At 36.6% G+C, this 23,795-nt stretch overlaps 1 protein-coding gene and 2 long non-coding RNA genes across 3 annotated transcripts in view; 2 read left to right on the top strand and 1 right to left on the bottom strand.

Moving 5' to 3' along the window:
- brinp2 (bone morphogenetic protein/retinoic acid inducible neural-specific 2) overlaps positions 1–23,795 on the bottom strand; it is a 107,369-nt gene that overhangs the window by 49,247 nt on the left and 34,327 nt on the right. Inside the window, exons 2-4 of the mRNA XM_051872763.1 lie at positions 21,221–21,541; positions 9,147–9,337; positions 7,310–7,491 (exon numbers count right to left, since the gene is read on the bottom strand). Coding sequence (XP_051728723.1) covers positions 7,310–7,491; positions 9,147–9,337; positions 21,221–21,492 — 645 coding nt within the window. The 5' untranslated portion in view covers positions 21,493–21,541. The remainder of the gene's footprint in view (positions 1–7,309; positions 7,492–9,146; positions 9,338–21,220; positions 21,542–23,795) is intronic.
- LOC127501045 (uncharacterized) lies at positions 10,550–15,514 on the top strand. Its single transcript, XR_007926493.1, has 3 exons — positions 10,550–10,779; positions 13,500–13,788; positions 15,115–15,514. It is a non-coding gene; the product is annotated as an uncharacterized LOC127501045 (long non-coding RNA).
- LOC127501039 (uncharacterized) lies at positions 16,238–21,002 on the top strand. The gene is made up of 3 exons (XR_007926492.1): positions 16,238–16,285; positions 17,259–17,807; positions 19,849–21,002. It is a non-coding gene; the product is annotated as an uncharacterized LOC127501039 (long non-coding RNA).

Genomic DNA, 23,795 nt, shown 5'->3' with positions numbered 1-23,795 from the left:
GTATTTAGTATTTAAATGGAACTCCAATGTACTTGTAAATGCAATCCAATAATTGCAATCTTTATATTATGTTTTGGATCCACAAAAAAAAAATGCCTCATAAGAGTCAATTGTTTGATAATCGCCAATAAACTGTTCATCCTGTGTAATTGATTCACTAAAAAGAATCATTGTCTGGATTCACAGACAAGGCTTAAAGGGTTAGTTCACCCAAAAATTGAAAATGATCCCATAATTTACTTGCCCTTAAGCCATCCTAGGTGTATATGATTTTCTTCTTTCAGTCAAACACAAACGGAGTTAAATTATATTATTCTTGCTCTTCCAAGCTTTATAATAGCAGTGAATGGTATCCTAGATTTTGAAGCCCAAAAAAGTGCATCTGTTGATCACAAAAGTAATCCATACAGCTCCAGGGGGTTAATAAAGGCCTTCTGAAGAGAAGCGGTGTGTTTTTGTAAGAAAAATATACATATTCATAACTTTATAAACTATAATCACTGGCTTCCGGTAACGGCCGTACGCAAGACGAGTTCCGGCGGAAGAGTGAACTCTGACCCGACATATGACGTAGGAGTAGTGTAAGCTTAGGTGAGAGAAGACGCCTCTTGCGGTTCAAACAAATAGGGTTGGGCAACAAACTCAAGCTCCTCCGACATTTCTCTTTAAAAATTCTCGTTTTAGACTTCTAATTCGTGACCGGTGTTTTATTTTGCTCTATCCTCTGCACTTTCACGTTCATCAATACGTCAAGCATCAGGTCAGAGGTCACTCTTCCTCCAGAACTAGACTTGTGTACGGCTGTTACCAGAAGCCAGTGATTATAGTTATATAAATCAAACGTAGCGTTAGTCCTGGCAGGTCATGTCAGTCAAGCTCGCATTAGGTGACTCACGTCTACCTATCGGAATACGACGCCTATCACAGCATCCACATATAAGGTCCTTCAGTATTATCAGCAGCTATCGCGTTTCTCAGGAGCTAATTGACCTCCTCCATCCCTAGCTCCTCCTCCTTGTCCAGTCAGGATTTGGCCTTCTTAATATAACTACAATTGTGTTTGGCTGAAAGAAGAAAGTCATATACACCAAGGATGGCTTGAAGGTGAGTAAATTGTCATTTTTAGGTGAACTAACCCTTTAAGCAATGACAGTGCCATTGTTTTGTCTCAAGATGCACACCAGTAATGTTTTCATTTAATGTCCTAATTCAACTAAAGTCGCGTTTCCACCACAGGAACTTTCCCCAGGAACTAGGGACTTTTGGTTGGTACTCGGTGTGTTTCGACCGCAGGAACCAGGGTCTAAATGAAGTTCCGGGTAAAAAATTCCCCCTCTGAAAGTACCTGCTCGTTAGGTAGTACTTTTTCAAAGTTCCGGAACTTTCAGGGGTGGGACTCGAGCACTGAACATGCTGATTGGTTGAGTTCACGCAGCATTTTTATTGGTTGCCTCCACATAGCATTTTATTTCCACCATTGTTTTTAAAAGTCTGTTGCGGTCCATGCAGTAAGAGTTGTTTGCTATTGGAATCAACAATGGAGTTTTAAAAATACGACCGATGGACTGACGATGAGGTTCAGGCATTATTAAGCTTATATGCGGAGGACGAAATCCAGCGGGACCTGGAAAGTCGTGCACAGTCTTACATCACTGGACTATCTTCACGGTACTTAAGACCGCTATGGAAACACAGCTAGCAATAGGTCTGGGGGAAAAAAAGTTCCTGGGAAAATAGTTCCTGAGACAAATTGTTCCGGGTAATTTTGGTGGAATTAAGACCTACTCCTGGCTTAATCTAAGCCCTATCTGTGAAACCAGGTCCATAAGAGTTATTGTTTGTTAATATGTTGTTGATTCATTAAAAATAACTGGCTCAGAAGAGTCATTTGTATGGTAATCATAGTAAACTGCTCATGTTGCATGTAGAACCTGCTCTCAATAATCGACTTGACAGTTTGGTAATTGTAGTAAACTGGTCACGCTGTATGTTTTTGAGTCACTAAAAAGAACTGGCTAATAAGAATCATTTGTTTGGTAATGCTTGTGCACAGCTCATGCTGTAAGTTTTTGATTCGCCAAAAAGAACTGGATCGTAAGAGTCCTTTGTTTTGGAATTGGACTAGCACTGTGTTTTTGATGCATTAAAAAGAACCGATGCATAGGCTAATATTCATTTGTTTTTTTATTGTTCAGATAACACTGGTCTCTGTGTTTTGCAGGGCGATGTGTGTCGGACAGGAACCACTGTCAGTGTATTTTAGAATGGTGTTCTGTCCGCATTGACGGAAAAACGAACATGCGAGAAAGGTTAACAGAACTAAGTGTGATTGCACGTTTTGCATTGATTCTGTGTAATGGCGCAGTGCCTTTCATTTTCACTCCAGTACCCTTTGGACAAGTGAGACGTCCTTACATGTTTAAAGAAGTGTCACCTTTAATGACATGTACCTAGTCTTTTAACATGGTCTTTACAATTATATGCTTCTCATGTACTCGGCCATAGCTTTGGCGGTAACTCTGAGATCCGTGTCCTACACAGAGGTGACTGTTAATAGTATGTCATTATGACAAATGGTTATATTACAGAGAGGGGCGAGAGTCTAGTTGTAGATCTGGACAGAATGGAAAACTTTATGAAATTACACATAAATGCACTGATATTGAATCTCCAAAGCTTGTGTAAATTTTACCGTTGATCCGTGAAGACCAGATAATCTCAGGACTGTTTGTTCCTGCAAAATCTGATCATGGCTAAACCTGCCTTGGGATCTCAGGCTATTTTTGGTCTTAAGTGGTATCTGATTACACCAAGGCAAAGTGCTGTCCCCCGGAAGCCTCTTCCTGGTGTGCTTTTGCACTTCGTTTCTGAGCGGAGGGTGTAATTGATCATCCTTTATGGCATTATTGATGAGCCCGCTATAACCCACTTCTGCTGTGGTGCCCAATTCATCAGGCTGATTTGCACACAGGGTGCAGGAAGAAAGCAGTGAAAGGTGGGCCCTATACCCCCGTAACGTCTCATTAGCTCTCCCCTGACAAAAACACCTGGCAGGACAGACTGCTCCCTAAAGCGGTGCTAGAAAGGCTCTCTGAAAACACTTCAGAGGTGTACACCAAAACAATTTTACTGATATGATTTGATGAGGTCTGTCTGTCACAAAGTGCCCTTTACTGTTGCCATGGACACTATTCTCATGCACAAGCATATAATATGTTTACAAAAATGGTACATCTATGCTAATTTGAATAACGTGATGTATTTTGCAATCCTGATCCACAGAGTTTCACATCTAGTGCGCGTTTGCTGCAAATACATGCAGATGAGTGTGTAGGTCCATGGTCATATTGAATTGAAATCGTACGTGTTAAATTGAACTTCTCTGCCGATGTTGTGTAGGGAAAGCTCAGCTAATTAAAAGCATGTTGAAGCCCAAAGAGAAAGTCATTATCTTCCCACAGAGCCACCGCTCCTGTTCCTATTTCATCTTGCTCATTTTTTTTTTTTTGAGGCTGAAACTCTTCTTCACAGGATTGAATGCGCTGTGTAGAAAGTTTGGCTTTGACAGTGTCTGACAGAGTTTGAAAATGGCATGCTTCATTTTGACTAGCCAGCGTTAGTGTGACTAACAAAAGACGATCACAGTATAGTGCATCAGGAATACTGCATGATCAGCTCTTGCGACGTTGGCAAGAGTGCCTTGGATCGATTGCGGTAAAATTATGTTTATGTAATTAGTAAGTCGAATACTAAGCAAAAACTCATAAACATATTAACAAAAGCTCATTTTGTCATCATTTTTTTTTTTCCTGCTTACCCTCTAAAGCAGTCTTGAGTATTTAAAAAAAGACGATATATAAATACAAAAACGTGTTTTGATCTTTTAGCAAGTGAGAAATATGCTTTGAGAGAGTTTGAGAAAGCATCTCCAACCCCAAAAGAAATATTTCTTATATAAAACTATAATTATTCTTAATTCTTATATAAAAACTATAATAATATGCATTATGCAAGCAGGTGCATATCTTGATTAAAAGTCAAGGATATTTGTCTCAGTTAAGCAACATAATGTCATGCAGAGCTCCTTCTGAAGGAATCATGATGTTGCAGTCACCAGCATTTCTACACCCACTCAGCAGCTGTGAGTAAGACCAAGGGCCACTTGACACATCATGGAAATGGCATCGCTGCAAATGTAAGGACCTTAATTGCTAAAGATTTACCATGGCAACAAATATACATCTCAAACGCCTATACGAATGACATTAATAAACAACAATCAGCACGCATAGAGACGCAACAGAGAACTGCAATCTTTTACATTAGATCAATGTAAAATTAAGTTAATAATCACTCTGAAAAGACAGCTAGATCAAACCAGCATAGGCTCATTGGAAAAAAAAAAAAAGCAAAAAAGCAAATGCATTGCAGATTGAAGCGGAAATGACCGCTAGTGCCAGTAAAACTGTTATTCATTTGAAATTAATTTGAAATTATTGCAGGGGAGATGATCAGTTAATAAATTCTTCTTGTGGTTCCTTGCACAATACTCTGTTATGACCTCAAAACACTTAATACATCTTGATGTTTGCAGCACATAATCAGCTCCATAGACCTTAGTCAGGGTAGTGCTATGTTTAATTTTTGACAGGAATGAAAACAAGGATGTGAGGGATAGAAGTACAGCTTGTTCAATGGATTGCACTGTTGTTTAAAAACATACCAACATCAATGAAACATCTTTCCGAAAAAAGAAAAAAAACTTTGAGTAGACACTTTTGAAAGTAGGAGTTATGAAGATTATATGATCATGGACCTTTATACAGTGCTTTCCATTGTAATGACTGTAAGTCTATCCCTCACAGCCTCAATTTCATCCATGTTAAATTCAATATTGTGTCTAACCTGACTAAGGTCTATACCAGGGGTGTTCAACCCTGCTCCTGGAGAGCTACCGTCCTGCAGACTTCAGTTCCAACCCTGCTCCACACCTGTCTGTAATTATCAAGCAACCCTGAACCAAAGCCACTGGAAGGCAAGCCTGCAACCTTCAGCCAAAAAAGTGTAACGGCTAATGCTAACGCTCCGCCTCTGGCGGTACGTAGGGACCCTTATGGAAAGAAAATATATTTCCCTGTATATGAATGATCAATATATTACATGATTTAACAGTATATTTGAAAATATACAGAAAAATATATTGCGTATAACATATTACAATATATTGAATAATACATAAGGAATTGCCGCTTATCATATATTGAAAAATATGTAAATATATTATATTTTATATAATATATTTACTAATATATCATAATGTATGTAATTTTATATTCAGTAATATACTTCATAATATACAGATTTATATGTGATCAGATATGGTACTGCATACATAATATATTGCAGATATATTTACTCATGCAGTATAAACACATATATGGTACAATATATTATGGAACACATTTCTTATATTTCATAATAATTTACATTTTAAATGTTCCGTATTTTCAAGTTAGTTAACAAAAGCACACCTGCATGTACTAAAGCTTCTACCAAAGAGACTATCACTGTGCTGTAGCGTGCACAGCCGTTACTTTTTAAATAAAGTTATTATAGTTTTAATGGTGTTCAGCCAATCATCAACCTAACCTCAGGCTCTACTCTTCAGCACAGTGGGGACCCCAAAAACTCACACATACCAGAAAACCTTTTAAATTACAAAATAATACAACTTTAAACACTAATAGATCTCCCCCTATATCAATATTGAGCAAAACACAGGAAAAGCACATAATTTTAACATTTACTCTCCTTTAACAGTCAGAAGCAAAGCATGCTGGGAACTAGAAGTCTGTTGTAACCACTGATTGTAACTCATTCCATGAATGTGTGTATATATGTGTGTACAATACATTCACATTTATATGGGAACATGTATGTGCAATGTATGTACACAAAAAAGGATAAGACTTTATGAATGTAATGCTATTTTTGTCTTCATTTATAAATATTTTATATGTATCAATATATAGCCATACATGGTCAATGCATATATTGCAGTATATTGAAAAATATAAGCACTAGTTTCCCATATATGGAAATGTATTATGTAATATAATACATACAGACCAGAGGCTGTTTTTTGAATGGATGTCAATGGATGAGAGGCGTCACTATGCTGATTAAACAGCTTTTGTGGGGAAATAGCTAATCATTTAATTAATCGACAGCCTGTTTGCTAATCTTCAGCGTGTTTTACACTAAACAAACTTTCGTTGGGAACTATATGTAGATTTTAGCTTGAAAAAATGTATTTTTTTAAGAGAAGGCAGACTAGGGAATGTTGCGACTGATGTCACTGCCATTACATGATAGGCTGAGAGGTGCCGCACATGATTAAGCTAGCTATTACGCTTTCTCCAATGGTAAGAGACACAGACCCTTTCATCTCCCTATAATATACAATCTCTGCCTGAACACCTTGATTAGCTGGTTCAGGTGTGTTTGATTGGGGTTGGAGCTAAAATCTGCAGGATGGTAGCTCTCCAAGAGCGGTGTTGGACACCCCTGGTCTATACAGTATGTATGGCTTTTTTGACATAGTAAACTTGTTCATTAGCCCACCTGGTAAACAGACAAAAATAACGACTTTATTCAACAATTTCTTCTCTTCCATGTCAGTCTCCTACGCATTTGACGTAGTAAACACAGTGCAGTGCTTCCGGGTTCTGCGTCAGAATGCCGGCATGAAATTGATGAATAAAGTCGTTATTTTTGTTTTGTTTTTGCGCACAAAAAGTATTCTCGTTGCTTCATAACATTAAGGTTGAACCACTGTAGTCACATGGACTATTTTAACGATGTCTTTACTACCTTTCTGGGCCTTGAAAGTGGTCGTTGTGTTGCAGTCTATCAGAGGCCAGATAGCTCATGGATTTCATCAAAAATATCTTAATTTGTGTTCCGAAGATGAACAAAGGACTTACGGGTTTGGAGCAACATGAGTAATTAATGACAGAATTTTCATTTTTGGGTGAACTAACCCTTTAAATATGATAAAGCATTAACCTTTTAGCACCAATAGCTGGACATTTCATTTTTGAACTGCCACAATACGTACAACAACCAACATAAAATTGACAGATTCACGTTTATCTGCTTCTGAGAAAATTGTACACGCTTTTAGTGCCATCCACTGGATGTTTCACCAAGAAGCAACGTAACATAATTTAGCAGAAATGTTGCCTCGGCACGTTTTTCCAATGAGTTTGGGTTGGATTAAAAAGGAAGAAGCTGAGTCGTCTGTTACCTTGATGGCAGATGTAGCGATCTGCAGGTGGTGGAGTCTTCGCAGGGTGCTCTCTCTGTCTGTGAAGTATGACGCCGCCAACTGGTGCAAGATTTCTAGGGAGACCACGGAGCTGTTTCCGTTGCCCTCTGACTTTTTGCTCAGCTTCTGTTTGTCCAAGAAGATCGTGAGTGATTCCTCCCCTTGAAAGATGCGTGCAGAAACCAAACCATGAGACCAAATATATAAAGTCTTCACTTTACAAAGACAATGTTCAGCTAAATGACAGTGAGTTCTGCTCTTGCTGTCAGAGTGTACATTCATATGTCTTTCATACAGTCGTTTAACATGAACTGTGGATGTGTTTTTCAAGGCTTCGTTAAATATGAATCACCGAAGTTGAGGAAGAGAAGCAATAACGATTTTGAAGGAAGGAAAAGGGTGCGCACGAAAGGAACTTTATCCCAAAGGGAGGTTGTTAAAACCGTACATTTCTTCTGAAGATCAATTTTAGATTTTTTTTTTTTTTATATATAAATGCTATTTTTGATCTGTGGCTAAGCCTGAAATTCAGATAAATATTCTTGTCTGGGCTGAGGAGCATCTCCTGTACCTGTATGTGTCGAGCTTGAGCGGCGTTATTCGTTTCAGTCTGATTAGTATGCACGCAATAGCACAGTCCCCCATTTCCTTTGCTTTGAGTCGTTAATTACCAGCGTTCACTCTAGCTTTACCACTTCATTTGTCTCCCCTGTCGCTGAAGTTCTGCAGCTTCACTGCATACATACACCAATAAGTGACATCATAATTAGTGTCGGTAACGTGCAACATTTTGCTAGAGACACACTGAAAGGTTTGAACCCACCAGTGGGACATGCTGCCCTACTTATTATTTAGGTGCCAGAGGGAGAAGAGAAAATTAATGTCTGATAATGGCTAAACTTATGCCAAGGATGTCAGTATCTGTGTATGTAATAGTAAATAAATTTATTTATTTATTTATTTATTATTATTATTATTTTAAATGCTGGAAACTTTCCCTGAAGCATATAATGCACTGAATTCTTAATATATTATCATGACTTTCAATATACCTCAGTATGTTCTTGTAAACTGCTGATATAATACCTTCCTTCTCATATTAATTGAGAGACTACATGGAATATTTGTACTTAAAAAAAATCAGTACTACTAATCCATTACATAAAAATCCATTTCTCACACCACAGGACCATTTTCATTGAACTAGTGATGATTAAAAAGAAGACTTAAAGACTTAAAAAAGACTTAAATGAAATGATGACTGGACCTAAGATAAACTTATATTCATATATAAACTGTAATATTGACTAAAACTACCCATATGTAAGTTGTTTAGAATTCGTTTAAGTCGTGACGTAAGGAACGCCGTTTCTGGGTCCAAGCCTCGACTAGTTTCACTTGGGAATGCCATCGCGATGGCCGTTTACGAGTGCTATTTATTCATATTAAACGTTTAACATTTTAAAAAGTTAAAATACTTAGTCTACACAACAGTCTCCGTGCTCACAGTGTCACAGACATTAATATTTTAACGATTTATAAAAGATGAATCACTGTCTGGCCATCTGGGATTTTGGTATGGAGATAAAGGTTATGATTATTATTTTTTGATAGTATTACACCACATCGTGTGTGTATATTAGCACAGTTTGTTGTTTTCTTGTGGTACGAGATAGAGCGTTTGGACCCGGAAGCGCTGCCGTGTGACATCAGACTTAACAACCAAATATGTTACCAAATTCCCTTGTTAAAATAACTTCAAAAGCATTTTTAAAATTCACCTTTAGCATAGATCTCATATGTAATATTGGCTTACCTCCCAATGTGGCTGATACCAAGAAATGAGTGCCATATTTCTTGATCAGATTTTCATGAATCTGCTGAAGGCTCGGCCTTCTCCCCAGAAGCCTGAGGTTGCGTAAAAACTCGGGCGCCAAAGGCAGCGGGGCTTTGAAGAAGTCTCTCTTCTCTGTCACCAAGCTGTTGACTTTCCAGTGACTAAACTCCCTGCAAGATAAAACAAACATAGTTAAGTGCTTTAATGCACATAGTGAATTTTAGAACACATTTTTTTCAACGGCCATTGCCAGAAAAGGAATGTCTATGCGTGTGTGCAAGGTGCGAGAGCCAGAGAAAATGCTGATATCAGCAGAAAATAAAGCATGCATAAATATTGCATGGTGCTGAATATTGATGCACCTCATTGTAATGCCGGGCAAACATGATTCAGGTCCATAAACACAATAGAGCTTACATGATGCAACTGACAGCTTTTGTAACTCTGGCATCATTCCTGCACATACATCTTTCAAAACATTCTCTGTATCTGCCGTATGTGCATTTTATGAAACCAATAACAATCCCAGTAACTGTTTTTCTAGGGTTATGTACATAGAACAAAGCTTGCACTTTCGTGAAGATGCTACCCAAAGGAATCGTCTTTTGGGCTTAATACGGTACGTGAAAATCTCTAAGAGTTAATTAACGAAAGCAGTGGCTGTCCGACCATAAGCTAATGATGATAGATTGTCTTAATTAAAGGCCTTTAGCACCAGCTGATAGCACCTGGAACTCTGCTGGGGAGTGGGACACTTTCACCCAAAACGCTCAACTTTTTAATACTCCCTTACTAGGTGGCCACCGCACCTGGGTATCATTTTAGAGGGTTGCTGTAATTTTACTTATTGCATTCATTGTTTCTACTGTATCTGTCAGACAATTATAAGCTGTAACTTTAGTCTTTTCATCTGGTTTCTTCCTAAGCTGGACTCGAACCCTGGTCCACCGGCATGGGAGTCAGGCCCTCTAACAAGGAGGCTAAAGACCGCAGTCTCTAGCATTAGTCGCTAGAGCACCTCTTGAGATCAGGGGAGTGAGGTTTACATGGACAGCTCTTACTGGCCTATGTCCGTTACAATTTAAGTCACTATCACCATGAGATCAAAATGAACAATTCTTAATATTTTTTTTTATGGAATAATGCACTAATTATTATAAACGATTTATCCATGCACATCATTTTTTTTTAATTCATGTGCCCTCGTAATCTTTAATCAAGATAACCTCCCCTCCCTCTTAAAAGACATCTCTTCTCTGATGACGTGTTTACGTGTGTGTGGGTGGGACAACCTGTCAATCACATGAGATCACAGCAATAGCAAACAACAACCATCCAATCAATGGACAAAGTCCCACCCTACATTTTTTCTTGTTTGAGAAGCCATTTCACTTGGATATATGTCACAATAGGGATGTTCACATGGATACATCACAATAGGGAGGAAAAAGTTGTAATTTCTGTTTAATGTCGACTTTAACTTTCAGGCTCCAACTGTGCAGCATACGCCTGAAAGAGAGAACTGCTGATCTGCAACACCTCGCTCTGGTGGATTAAAACTGGGTCTTCTAGCCCGTTTGTATGAGCCTGCCAATCAAGCAGAGGATGGCAGGTGCGCTTTATGAAAATAGGTCTTCACTTCTCAAACTTTTCACTCATTAAAACAGACACACGCCTTTATCGGATGCATATAATGAATGCTCTGTCCTCTGCTCAATGATGGACTGAATAGCAAAGTCATTGTTTCTACTTTATAATTCCTTGTAGATGGTGGCTAGTGCTATGCAGAGTTCGGTGAATGAAGGAGGGGAAGTCTGAATAGCAATTAGAGTCTCTTTCTTTTCCCCTGTGAACCTCTGCTGGCGGTGCATTCTGCAGCCGTGTTTGTGCTCAGCACAATAATAATTCCCTCACAACACTTCTTCGCTAATTTGAGACATTTAAACATTTCCTCCAAGAGAACCTTAAACCATTTTCTAGAACAAAATATATATTACTTGTCAAGTAGCCATTAGTGTGCTGTTTGTATTTTTTTTTTTTCTACAGCTAGCTGACCAGCCTCCTAGCTAGTTTAAAATGAGTAAATGAAGGTTTCATGAAAAATTGCTCGAGAACGATGAGTCCACGCGATCAAATTCCTAAATGACAAAGATCCGCCTGTCTATTAAACTTTGACAAAAATCACACTGGAAGATTCAAATCTGCGTTGGCGCTGCCACTAATCCAGAGAGAGCAGTAGTCATGTTAAGTATTTCTTATCATAGAAGAACTGGGATAAAAGTGTATAGTTCGGATATAAACACTGATGTCTACATTAGCAGTGAATCACCTTTTGAAAATAACATGGCGCTTCAAATAACGATTGTATCAGTTGCATCGTTACACACCACTAGGTGGCGACAAGTGACTTTAAAAACGTATTTGGCATTGAATCATTCATTCAAGAGATGTTCAAAAAAATGCTGATTCATCCAGTAATGAAACAATGAAGTACTTATAAGTGAATAAAAAAAAAAAGAAAATTCATTCAGATTCATTAAGCAATTAACATTTGTTAGACTTAGAACCTCTAGTAAATGTTACTTTGTTTAGTAGTCTGTTCAGAATCGTGGGAGAATCGTGATCTCTGTTTGAAAAAAAAAAAAAAAAAATGTGATTCTTTATTTATCCAGAATCGTGCAGATGTAATGTATATCCATTGCAGGTTTTGTCTTAAATTTAATTTATTTATATATGTAGACACCCTGAATTAGCTTGAATCTTGATTACTCACCAGGAGTCACAGTGCTAAATACTCTAATTAAATTTTTCTAGTTTGGTGCCTTTAGGTCCTCTAATAATACATTTAGAAAATACATATTCATGTAATTCCAGCTGTGTGATGACAGTTGTAAAGGTTTGATTTTGGAAATGGCAGTTAAACGGAGGGAGTACCCTTATGGAAAGAAAATATATTTCCCTATATATGAATGATCAATATATTACATGATTTAACAGTATTTAAAAATATACAGAAAAATATATTGCATAAATATATTACAATATATTGAATAATACATAAGGAATTGCTGCTTTTCATATATTGAAAAATATGTGATTATATATTTACTAATATATTATAATGTATGTAATTTTATATTCAGTAATATACTTCATAATATATAGATTTATATGTGATCAGATATAGTACTGCATGCATAATATATTGCAGATATATTTACTCATGCAGTATAAACACATATATGGTAAAATATATTATGTAACATTTCTTATATTTTATAATTATTTACATTTTAAATGTTTCATATTTTCAAGTTAGTTAACAAAAGCACACCTGCATATACTAAAGTTTCTACCAGAGACTATCACTGTGCTATAGCGTGCACAGCCATTACTCTTTAAATAAAGTCATTATAGTTTTAATGGTGTTCAGCCAATCATAAACCTAACCTCAGGCTCTACTCTTCAGCACAATGGTGACCCCAAAAACTCACACATACCAGAAAACATTTTAAATTCCAAAATAATACAACTTTAAACACTAACAGATCTCCCCCTATATTAATATTGAGCAAAACACATTAAATAGCACTTAATTTTAATATTTACTCTCCTCTAACAGTCAGAAGCAAAGCATGCTGGAAACTAGAAATATGCTGTAACTCAATCTGTGAATGTGTGTATATATGTGTGTGTACAATACATTCACATTTATATGGGAACATGTATGTGCAATATATGTATACAATAAAGGATAAAACTTTATGAATGTAATGCTATTTACATAAAGGAATTCCTACGACTTGAGTCGTATATAAACTTCACACCACCGGTGTTGTAAATCCACCGCTAAACCTAAACATCAGTGGCGTAAGTAGATCGTCTGAAAATTTACAAATGGAAATAATTGGTTAAGAAGATTTCAAAGCACTGATTCATTCATGAATCAGACTTTTTCTTATGAACATACCAGTGAGAGGTAGAGTGAATGTCAAGATTTTCAGTGAATAATCACCTAACTTGCAGTCTGTTTCTTACACAAAGCTATCTAATGACTGCAGAAGACTTGGAATATAGAGGCATACGGATCACTTTTATGATAGTTTTATGGTGTCTTTGAAATATTGGAGATTCCAGTCCTCATTCATTTTCATGATATGAAAAAAGAGTTGCCAAGATATTCAGCTAAAGATTTGTCTTTTTTGCTCCATGAAAGAATGAAAGTCATACTATTTAGAACAATATGGGCAAGTAAACTGTGACAGACTGTATTTCTATGTGAATTACACTTTTTTGTTGTTGTTGTTGTTGTTGTTGTTGTTGTTTTTGCAGCAAAGCCATAGAAGAATCACTTTGGGTTCTTCCAAGAAACTTTAAAAATGTATCCTTTTAAGAAGAGAGTATTTTATCTGCAGTGGCTGGACGTTCCATTCTATGGACATTGTGTTCACCTCTAATGACCTCCACACTTTACCTCAGCATGAAATCAGATCAGAACTGACATGAATTAGAGTGGAGTGACAGACTATCAGGCTCTCAGGGCTTCTGAGAAATATTTGTTCCCAGTGCATCTGGACTTTTGTCTAAAATAAAATAGGAACTTCTTGTCAACTAAAGTACTGTAAGTATGATATATTGCCTCCCTTCTCTCCTGCAGACACTGAGACATTTCCTGAACCCTTTACAAAAATGTCCAATGTTTCACTCTTGTGCACATCCTCCCAAATTGCTTTGCAGATTTACAGTCTTTGTTTTTTCCCTCTACACTGTTCAAAATGTTGTCAGGTAACCTAAAATATGCTACATGTGGTAACATCTAAACTAACCAGTTTTATTCAAATAAAAATATTATTTAATATGACTACGCCAACCTAACTACACTAGATTATACAAGCGAAAGCAATTTTAAGGGTTAGGTTAGGTCAGGTAGAAAAATAGCTCCTTAAGCTAACAGCAGCACGTTTTCACTTTGTCAGTGTTCTGCAGAATGTGGAACCAATTTGAAGATAATTATAATTATAGCTCATAGACTTGTGGAAACTAATATACTGTCTATTTTAGAATAGTATTGAAGGACAGTACATCCAGTGTGCATTTACACTTAGTGGTAAATCACTGAAGTAAAACAAATCAGAAACAGGCTTTATAAAGTATGTCCAAAGCTTGTCCCAATTATTTGTGTTCTGAAAAACCTGAAATGAAACGACGCCACGTTTTCAACAGATGGCATTTGAATCACTCTAAACAGTTTGTTCACCTATTCAGCCAAAAGCTTAAAATGTCACAATCTGTCTAAACGTTCCATTCTGTCTTTGCTCTTCTTTTATTTTTCTCTTTAAACCCTCTGTTTAATGCAAAACTTCAAAGGCTTCTGTTTAGTGAACTAAAACATTGGCACATGCTGCTTTTTTTTGAGGGCATCATCTAGAAAATAAGCTTAGGAACCCCTCCCACCAGGGGCTTTATTGTATTGTGAAAGCAGCTTTAACTATAGATTTTTAAAGAAGGATTAGTCGCCAAAGTTAAGCAAATAAGAAATGACAAAATCATGCTTTCAGCAAAAACCAGAACTACACAATGCAAAAACAAAATGAAACTGCTCAGCAAAAACTTTGCACTGGCAGACATCAATATAGAGAGTGAAATTTGACTCAATCTGTGGAAGCTCAGACAATGTTTATCAAATGCTTCTGAAATATTCTTTGGTGAGTGATTGAAGTGGTAAATTGCATCAAGTCAATGGAACACAAAAGCGATTCTTTTCAAGCCCCTGTATCGCCTTTTCCCCATTATAATTCCATGCAAGCATCTCTGAGGTTGCCATCCATTTGGCTTATTAATTCTACTTTGTGGACCAGAGTCACCTGCATGATTCATCTCTTGTGTTTCCTACATCAGATTTCATCTCAATTGCTTTTGGCTTACACATGTTTGATTTTGTTTGCAGATATTCGTTGCCTTTGGAAACCAGCTGCTACCAGGTTACTAAATCCCAATGGAGTGGCTCCCTGCTGGTCGTCACTGCCGTCACCTTGTGCAGCACCAATGGTGTGATGGTCTACAGATAATAGCACGAATGGGAGCTAATACATCATCCCAAGTTTCCACATGGGATGAGTAGTGCGTCATGGTTCTTCTATAATCATAAATATGTCACTTGTATTAGTATTCCTTGGTCCAAATCTTTTAAAGGTGCACTCTTCATGTTTTACACAAATGAATAGTGCTGAAAAATTTAAAATATAAAATAAATACAAATTAAAATAAATGATTTAAAATGTAATGTCAGATAATTACAATACTACTTGCTTTATCTCATTAATCCCCATATTGCACAGTTTTGCTTGTGGAATAAATTATGTAACATTGAACAACAGGTTCAACTTGTTAACATTCATTAGTGCATTGGGTATGATGAACTTAAAATCATTTATTAATCTGGATTAATGTTCATTTATAAATATAATATTGCTCATTAACTCGTGGTAAATTATACAACTTATTTAAATTTATACAAAAAAGCATTAATATATGTAGAAATGAACTTCATCCTAGATTAATAAATGCTGTATTGTTCATTGTTTCTTCATGATACATAATGCATGAAATAATGTTAATGAATTGAACATAACTGTCAAGTATTACCATAAATTAATCACACTAATGAAAATGAGTAGTAAAGCATTCTACAATGACATCTGTAACTGAAAATCTTTACATTTCTGTGGTGGTAAATTCAAAACATCTCTACAACATAAAAAAAAAAATAAAAAAAAGTATTGCAAACACATTTTGATATTTTGATCTGTTATTGTCTGTTATTGTGATGCATAACACAAGATATCACAACTTTTTTGGGATGAGACATCAAGGAAATTCAAATGTAAGTAATGCAGGTTACCTCTTTTAAAGAAGATATAAAGGTTACTACTGGAGAAAGCATAACGGCTAACTTCGATCATGTGTGTCTTTGTGTCTTTGACATCATTTAATTTAGTTTGAGTTGTACGAGAGTCAATTGCTGTTTGAGGCATTACATTTTTTTTTTTTTTTTTTTGCTAACCTTGCAGGCTTGCCTTCAAGTGGTTTTGCCTGAAGGACTTGATGAGCTGGATCAGGTGTGTTTAATTAGGGTTGAAGCTAAACTCGGCACGGCTGTGTTCCTCCAGGAGTTTTGCAGCCCTGTCATACAATGTCGTGCTCTCTTACAGTATTTGTCAGTGTTTGATTTTGCAAAGGGACACATTTCTGTTTAGCCAAAGTGAGCAGAGATGCTCCGTACTTGTGTGAACAGTGCAGATAACTTCAAATGGAGCCTATCAATGCTTGATATTGCTGGACATTGACAAAAGATGCTCCATTTAATGTATACAAGAGATGAGCCAAGAAGCACAGAGTATCCAAAATATCTTGGAAACAGTAGCCAATCAGTTGTTTTAATTGTCATATTTGAATTCAGCAAAATACATCATAAACAGTATTGTTGTCAAAAGTACAGACCGTGATACTAAGTCGATACTAAAATTTTAAAAATGTGATGCTTTGAGCGCTGTATTCGTAAACACCTCTGATTGGCCAATGTGTTCACACGCTCATCTGATATGTCTGTGAATGGCTACAATGATCAACACATGGGAATGTTTGAAAGTACATGAAAGTGTTTGAATTTGAAAGCGGGAGTGTATCTGTGTACGCGCTCGGTGAAGAGCGTCATTGATGTCTATTTACAACATGTTTTTGAAGCGTTGATCATTGTAGCCAATCACAGACATATCTGATGAGCACGTGAACACAATGGCCAATCAGAGGTGTTTACAAATCCGCTCAACAGCACTCAAAGTCACATTTTTAAAATTTCAGTTCTGACTTGGTATTGCGGTTGGTACTTTTGACAACACTAATAAATGGCACATTTTATCTCTGATGCAGATGACTTCTAAAAAAATTGTAGACCAGTGGTATGCATTTATTTTCATTGAGCTCACAGAGGTTTCCATATTCAATAACTCCTGAATATAAATGTCAACTGCCGCTAAAGCCTCGGAACAAAGAAAACTAATGCAAGCGCACATCTCTTTCCATTCACAACAGAAAAAAATCCCCATCGGAGCTGGCAGTATGACTAAAGACCATAGAATTCACTCTGCCGGGGATCCTTTGGTGCATTGTTAACCCCCAGAGGGGAGCTGTGCCCAAGGAAGCGGTAAAAGGTACAGTGCGCCTGCTGGTGTTCTCCTCTTGTGATGTGCAACTCAGTTTCTCTTTCTGGAAATTCTGATCTGTTATCATATCAAAGGGCCAATGCAGTGACCAGCTGAAGTCCCATCCTTTCAGTGTGAGTTCAGTGATGCTGTTTACACAATGCATCTGAACTGTGAGGTACATACAGAAGACTCGCCTACACCCAGACACCCACACAGACTCTTTGGCTTGCAGGACAGCCTTTCAAACAGCGCTGGCAGAGGCTCGTCTCCCCCTCACTGAGTCCATCACAGTTCCGTGGGCCTTTCACTGCCCAGCTGCTGTAGGCATGCTGCGTTCTGAATTCGGCGAGCGGAGAGAGTTGGACAGAGTCGGCTACGTGCCGGTGGGGGGCAGAGGAAGCAGGCAGAAAGGCCAAACTCCCCTGGTGGAGCTGAGGTCAGTCACAGTAATGCACCAAACACACCTTTCCTTGCCACTGTGCATGTGTCTTTGACATACACTGGAATGAATATGTAGCGATCGATATTTAAAATGCACTGTACTGAATGAATGATGTTAGCGGCATGCTGTGCTCATGTAATTAAAACTGGTCAGCAGCTGAATAATCACCACTGTGTTGCAACCGATGTGTTGCACTTTTCAGAATAACGATGAGTATTGCTGTGCGTGACGCTATCAACGGCAAGGTCACAGGTTTGATTATTAGGAAACATAAAATAAGACCACACTAGTACAGAGGTTTTCAAACTATGAAAAATGGTGTAATACTGTAAAAATTATAATTAATAATAATAATTAGAGATGCACCAATACTAAATTTCTCTGCTGATACCGATAGCCGATTATTCAGAATGATATCGGCCGATACCGATAGTTTGTTTTTTTATTATTCCCAAATAATGTTACAAACTATACAGGGAACCCTCTCATATGGTACACTACAATATTAGAGGAACGCAGACCTGGCAACCCTGGCTTGAACTACGGGTGATTCATAGGGTCAAAAAGAGCCTGCTTTAACGTCACTATTTTTAAACTTAATGCATTAAAATTCAACACAAGAGTGATTTTCTTCACACAGAGTATGTATGAGTTGCAGTCTGAACACGTCTTTCCGCACCCTTTTGACTGACAGGATATAATCGGCCCTGACCATCGGCAGTTTTTAAACAATCGGTGATAATAATAGCTTTTATCGGCAGATACCGATTGTTAGCTGATACATCGGTGCATCTCTAATAATAATAAATGTATTAATAAAGAGAAATAATTTATCAACAGCAATAATTTTACCAAACCAAAACCAAAAGAACAAAAAAAAAAAAAAAAAAAAAAACTACTGTTCAACGGTTTGAGGGTGGTAAGATTTTTTTTTAAAAAATGTTTTTGAAAGAAGTCTCTTATGCTCACCAAGGCTGCATTTATTTGATCAAAAATACAGTAAAAACAGTAATATTGTGAAATATTATTAGAATTTTAAATAACCAATTTCTATTTGAATAGGGATGACCGGGTACTGTTGTTACACTTTTTGCTTCACCATCTGTAACTCACTGAATTTGAGCTATAGAATGCTTAAACTTTTATACAAAGTTTGTTCAAACCTCTACAAGAATATCATAGCCTTTATAAGTTGATGTCAAATACATGGTGTGCCTTTGTTCCAATCTACCCCACTGACCACAGCTCAAATCCACTTACTGTTTGACGCAGGAGTTTGACGCATGTCTGTGTACATTAGTCTACTAGAACAAACTTCCTTAATGGTATTTTTGCTTAAAGGCACACTATGTAAATTTTCGCCACTATAGGTCACTTATTCAAAACAAAGGCGTAGCTTGATGACGCCGAGATTGAGCGCGGAATCATGGGAGGTGTTGTCTTCACGTCTACAGTCGGCGGAAAAGAATTGGGACAGAAATCATGTTCATGGATAAAGATTATTAACGGTACTGTAGTAGAGCCGAGTGCTGTGCAAGCAGAAACGAGGCCGCTGGAGCGACTGCTAATGAGAGACGAGCGCGACACATGGATTGAGAACAGTGGAGCTTTTATTATTACAGTTGCTGTTTTAGACACATTTGTGTGTTTAAAGTTGTTATAGTGCTACTCTGTGTTCGCTCCGTGGCTACTATGAAACACTTGTTGCACACTGCAGTAAGCTAGATCGATATTAGGCATGGTAAAACATGGTACTCGCTGTAAATCAAGAAAACAATGATTACTATATAACAATGATTAGTTTTCTGTTGATGAATGTATCCAAACAGCTGCTCACCTGTCTAATAAAACACATAATATATTAAAGCATCTTTGGTGTTTCCATGGTTTCTACACAATAAAACCGTAAACCGAGGGTAATGCGGGTATGGTGTCATTGATAGGCAACGCACGGACACAGTCCATGTCCTGGTTAAAATTGCTGGTTAATGCATTTGTGGAAACAATGATACTTTTTTTTTTTTTTTTTTTTCAGGATTCTTGGACACGGTGTCGTTCTGTTGTGTTAGTTGTTTTAGTAACTGCAAGACAGCGTCAGAGAAGATAAGGTCTTCACTGCATGTGCTATGGCCCTTTTCTATCATGTGACTGCACCTGTCGACTCATCAATGATATCATGGGCTGCATCAGATCGAAGCCTCATCACAACTGAGACGTCAGTATCTTTTTTTTTTCATTTTCTCCAGCTATGATGTTGTCAGAACTTCTCATTGTGCTTTATTTGATCCGTCACAAGCAGCGAAAGGTCGGTTTGTCTGCATGAAATCTATACCCACACTATTGTGCAGAAAGCTCCACTGGTTGCTGTAGAATTCAAACACTTTTCATTCACAAGTTTTCCTAGTTTTATAAAGTTTTCACCTACCACAAAGAGTGCAGTCAACTCCATTTAACAAGCTTTACCATAAATAAACCTTCATGTGCTGCTGAAAATCTGCTTTTTTAACATTACAGTGATTTCACCATTATACATTATTTTTCTCTCCCCACATGCAGAGATGAAATAAAAGAATAACGCTGAGAAAACTGTGTCAGAAATTGTCAGGATTCAGAGTAGGTTTGATTGAATTTATTTAGAATAATTTATCTAATTTATGATTTGATGCACTGCTGCAATTTCTCCAACTAATTCCTTGTCAAAATAAAGTGGTATTTTATTTTTGCCAGTGAAACATCCCATTTGTAATCAGATTTTCACTTATGTGGTAATATTAACATTATCGTTCAAAAGTCTGGGGTTGTTAAGATTTTTTTTTAAAGAAATTAACACTTTATTAAGTTCTGTTTGTTCTTATATTCACCAAATTTGTCAAATAAGTCTATAAAAGATGTATTACTCTTTCCACAAAAATAATAAGCCGAACAACTGTCAACTGTGATGATGATGATGATAGTAATAACAATAAATGTTTTTAAACACCAAATCAGGATATTAGAATAATTTCTGAAGGATCATGTGACACTGAAGACTGGAGTAATGATGCTGAAAATTCAGCTTTGCCATCACAGGACTAATTTACATTTTAAAATATAGAAAGCATTTTTTTTTTATTGTAATAATATTTCACAATATTACTGTTTTTACTGTATATTTGATCAAATAAATGCAGCCTTGATCAGCATAAGAGAATTTCAAAAACATTTAAAAAATTTCCAAACCAAAACTAGTGAATAAGACTAAAGAACTATTCTGTCAAAAAGTTAAAAAATAAAAAACAGTAACTACAGCAATAGTGGAGCTGAGAAAAATGGAAAATGGCTTTTTGTCGTGGGTCCAGATTTTGCTCACAAGTCAATTTTGAATATGCAGTATTTTTAGCAAATAATACAAAGATCACAGCACAAACCTGTAGATTTTATAGCGTGTGGAGAAGCCTTGCTGGAAGCGTTCTTTGAACTCGGTGTATTCTGGACAGCGATGGAAGGGCCCTTTATCAGACAGGAGCCAGTCCAGCTGGCCGCTGCTCCGGCCGGAGATGGAAGAAAACGGTGAGGTCTTCTGGTCCAGACGCTCAGCCAGAGCCAGAAACCAGCTCAGTGGGCCCAGAGGTGCCCAGTGCCACAGGAGCATCAAGAGGAACCATCTAACAACTGCAGCTCTCTGCCAACACAACGCCATCCTGCCCCTGGGCACCTGGCGCCAGCATTCTTCTGCCAATCCCTTTGACCTGAACAGACAGGAAGAGAAGACCAAGGTTTGATGATCAGCATACATACATAACAATGTTCTTTTGTGTGTTTCATTTAGGATCCTGAAGCAAGTATGCTTTTCAAATAAGACCAGAGTGAAGTATAGTGAACACAACTGTCTGGTATACTCGATTCTGATTGGTCAATCACAGCATTCAGCGGTCAGATATTCAGTATTGCAGTATATTAGTTTAATATTATTGTCTTAATTTGTCTTGTACAACATACAAAACAACTGGCCTAGTAACATTGTGTAAACAATTTTTCACTCAGAAATTGCTAATAAATTTCACGAACAATTATGAGGAATCGGCAAGTGACATTAAATTAAATATTTAAGTACAAAGACTGAGATAGTATTTTCTTGTAAAACGTATTCCAGTAATCTTTATTTACAACCTTGAAAAAATCTTTTTACAGTGTAGTGGACTTTTTTTTTCATAAATCAGTATTTCAAGTCCTCTGCTTTGTATCAGACTTCTGATCAACATTCTAGGTCTGACTGTACATACGTGATACAGTGTACCCAAAAATATTCAATTTTAAACCATTGTCTTCTCACAGTATATATATATATAATGTGTGTGTATCTATATATATATGTATGTCATGCTTCCTTTAGTTTCTTGTTGTTGAGTTGATGCCCATTTGGTTTGTGAGTCATAGTAAACACTCAATTATTTACATTAGCATTGGGAAAAATGCAAATCTGAAAATAATGTTTGACATTTGACCAAGGGCCACAAGGGATGCTTATATTAATGAGTCCGCATAGATTATGTAAAGTGCAGGTAGACATCGGTTTTGAGAGAGGCGATGCCTTCATGCACCGATGCATACAGTATATTATCAAACGATTAGTTCCATACAGGGTTTAGTTTCATTCCCTGACATTCCTTTATAATCCTTCTTCAAATCCATGATGAAAATGAATTTTCTGAAGGACAAAATGGGTTTGGATTCCTAATGATGTATGAACTACTTTGCACACGTTCCTAACTGCAGCAAGGGCCTATTGGTAAGACAATTAGAGATGAACAGATATTATGAAACATAAAACAGGTCTCGATACAGGCAATAACCATATACACAGTATCTATGACCTCATGGTTCTGTAATAAGTTCCATTTACCCAGCATAGCCTACTTCTGCACAATTCATTAAACTAGGAACGGCCATCAGGCCACCCAGAGATGATTTCCCCATGTTTTCCCACCCTATCGCTTCCTACAAGAACATCTTATTTCCTCACTCAGTCGTGTAGTTTTAATATACGAAATGTAATTATCCCTATTCCTTCAGCAAAATATATTTCTTCTGCTCTTCACTTTTTTTCTCCTCTCATCTCCTGTGTTTTATAACTCTGCAATCCTCTCATCGCCTCATCTTGATATATCAAATTCTGTGCGATTGCATTTCCTTTTCGTTTGTTTTATATCTTTCATCATTTTTGTTTTTTTGTTCTTTCTTGCTATTAATCCCGTTGCCTTTTTTTCTGGTTTTATTTTCTTCTTCTTAGTTCTGTAATAAAGTGACCAACTCTGGTGCCGTTTCTCTAAAGGAAAATACATGTAACAGACAGTCGGTTTGTTTGTTTATTGAGTGATTGATTGATTGATTGTTATACACACAAAAAAATAAGCCCTTTTTTAAGATGAATTTCAATATTATAAATTATAATATAACAATATACAATTTCATTTTATATTATGAATTAAGAATTTTGGATGAGTAAAAACTAGAGCTTAATAAAATATTTTGTATAAATCTTAATGGAACGAGGGAATGGATCATTTAGTTTATGTGACTGTATTCATAAATTTAAACATTTTCATTTTTTTTGTTTTTAAATTTATGAATACAAATTACATAAACTAAATGGTCCATTCCCTTGTTCTATTAAGATTTATACAAAATGTTTTATTAAGCTCTAGTTTTTTTTGTTGTTTGTCTTTTCATTTAAAATTCTTAATTCGTAATAATAATAATATGTAATGATTATTCAATTCAATTTGATGGAATTTTTACTATACAATTGAAATTCGTAAATCTTAAAGATTCTTAATTTTTTTTTTTTTTTTGAGTGTATATTTAGTATTAATATTAGTATTAAAACAACTAAATATTAGGCTAGTCAATCAATTAAAAAAATCAAAATTCTAATGGTATGATTCATTCGATTAATCAATCAAATTGCTCAAATGGTCAGAGAATCCCTTATTACTGAAATTC

This window comes from Ctenopharyngodon idella, chromosome 2 (assembly GCF_019924925.1).
Source record: "Ctenopharyngodon idella isolate HZGC_01 chromosome 2, HZGC01, whole genome shotgun sequence".
NCBI classification, from domain to species: Eukaryota; Metazoa; Chordata; class Actinopteri; order Cypriniformes; family Xenocyprididae; genus Ctenopharyngodon; species Ctenopharyngodon idella.
Note: the sequence above shows the minus strand (reverse complement) of the source record. Positions and strands in the feature narration are given on the sequence as shown.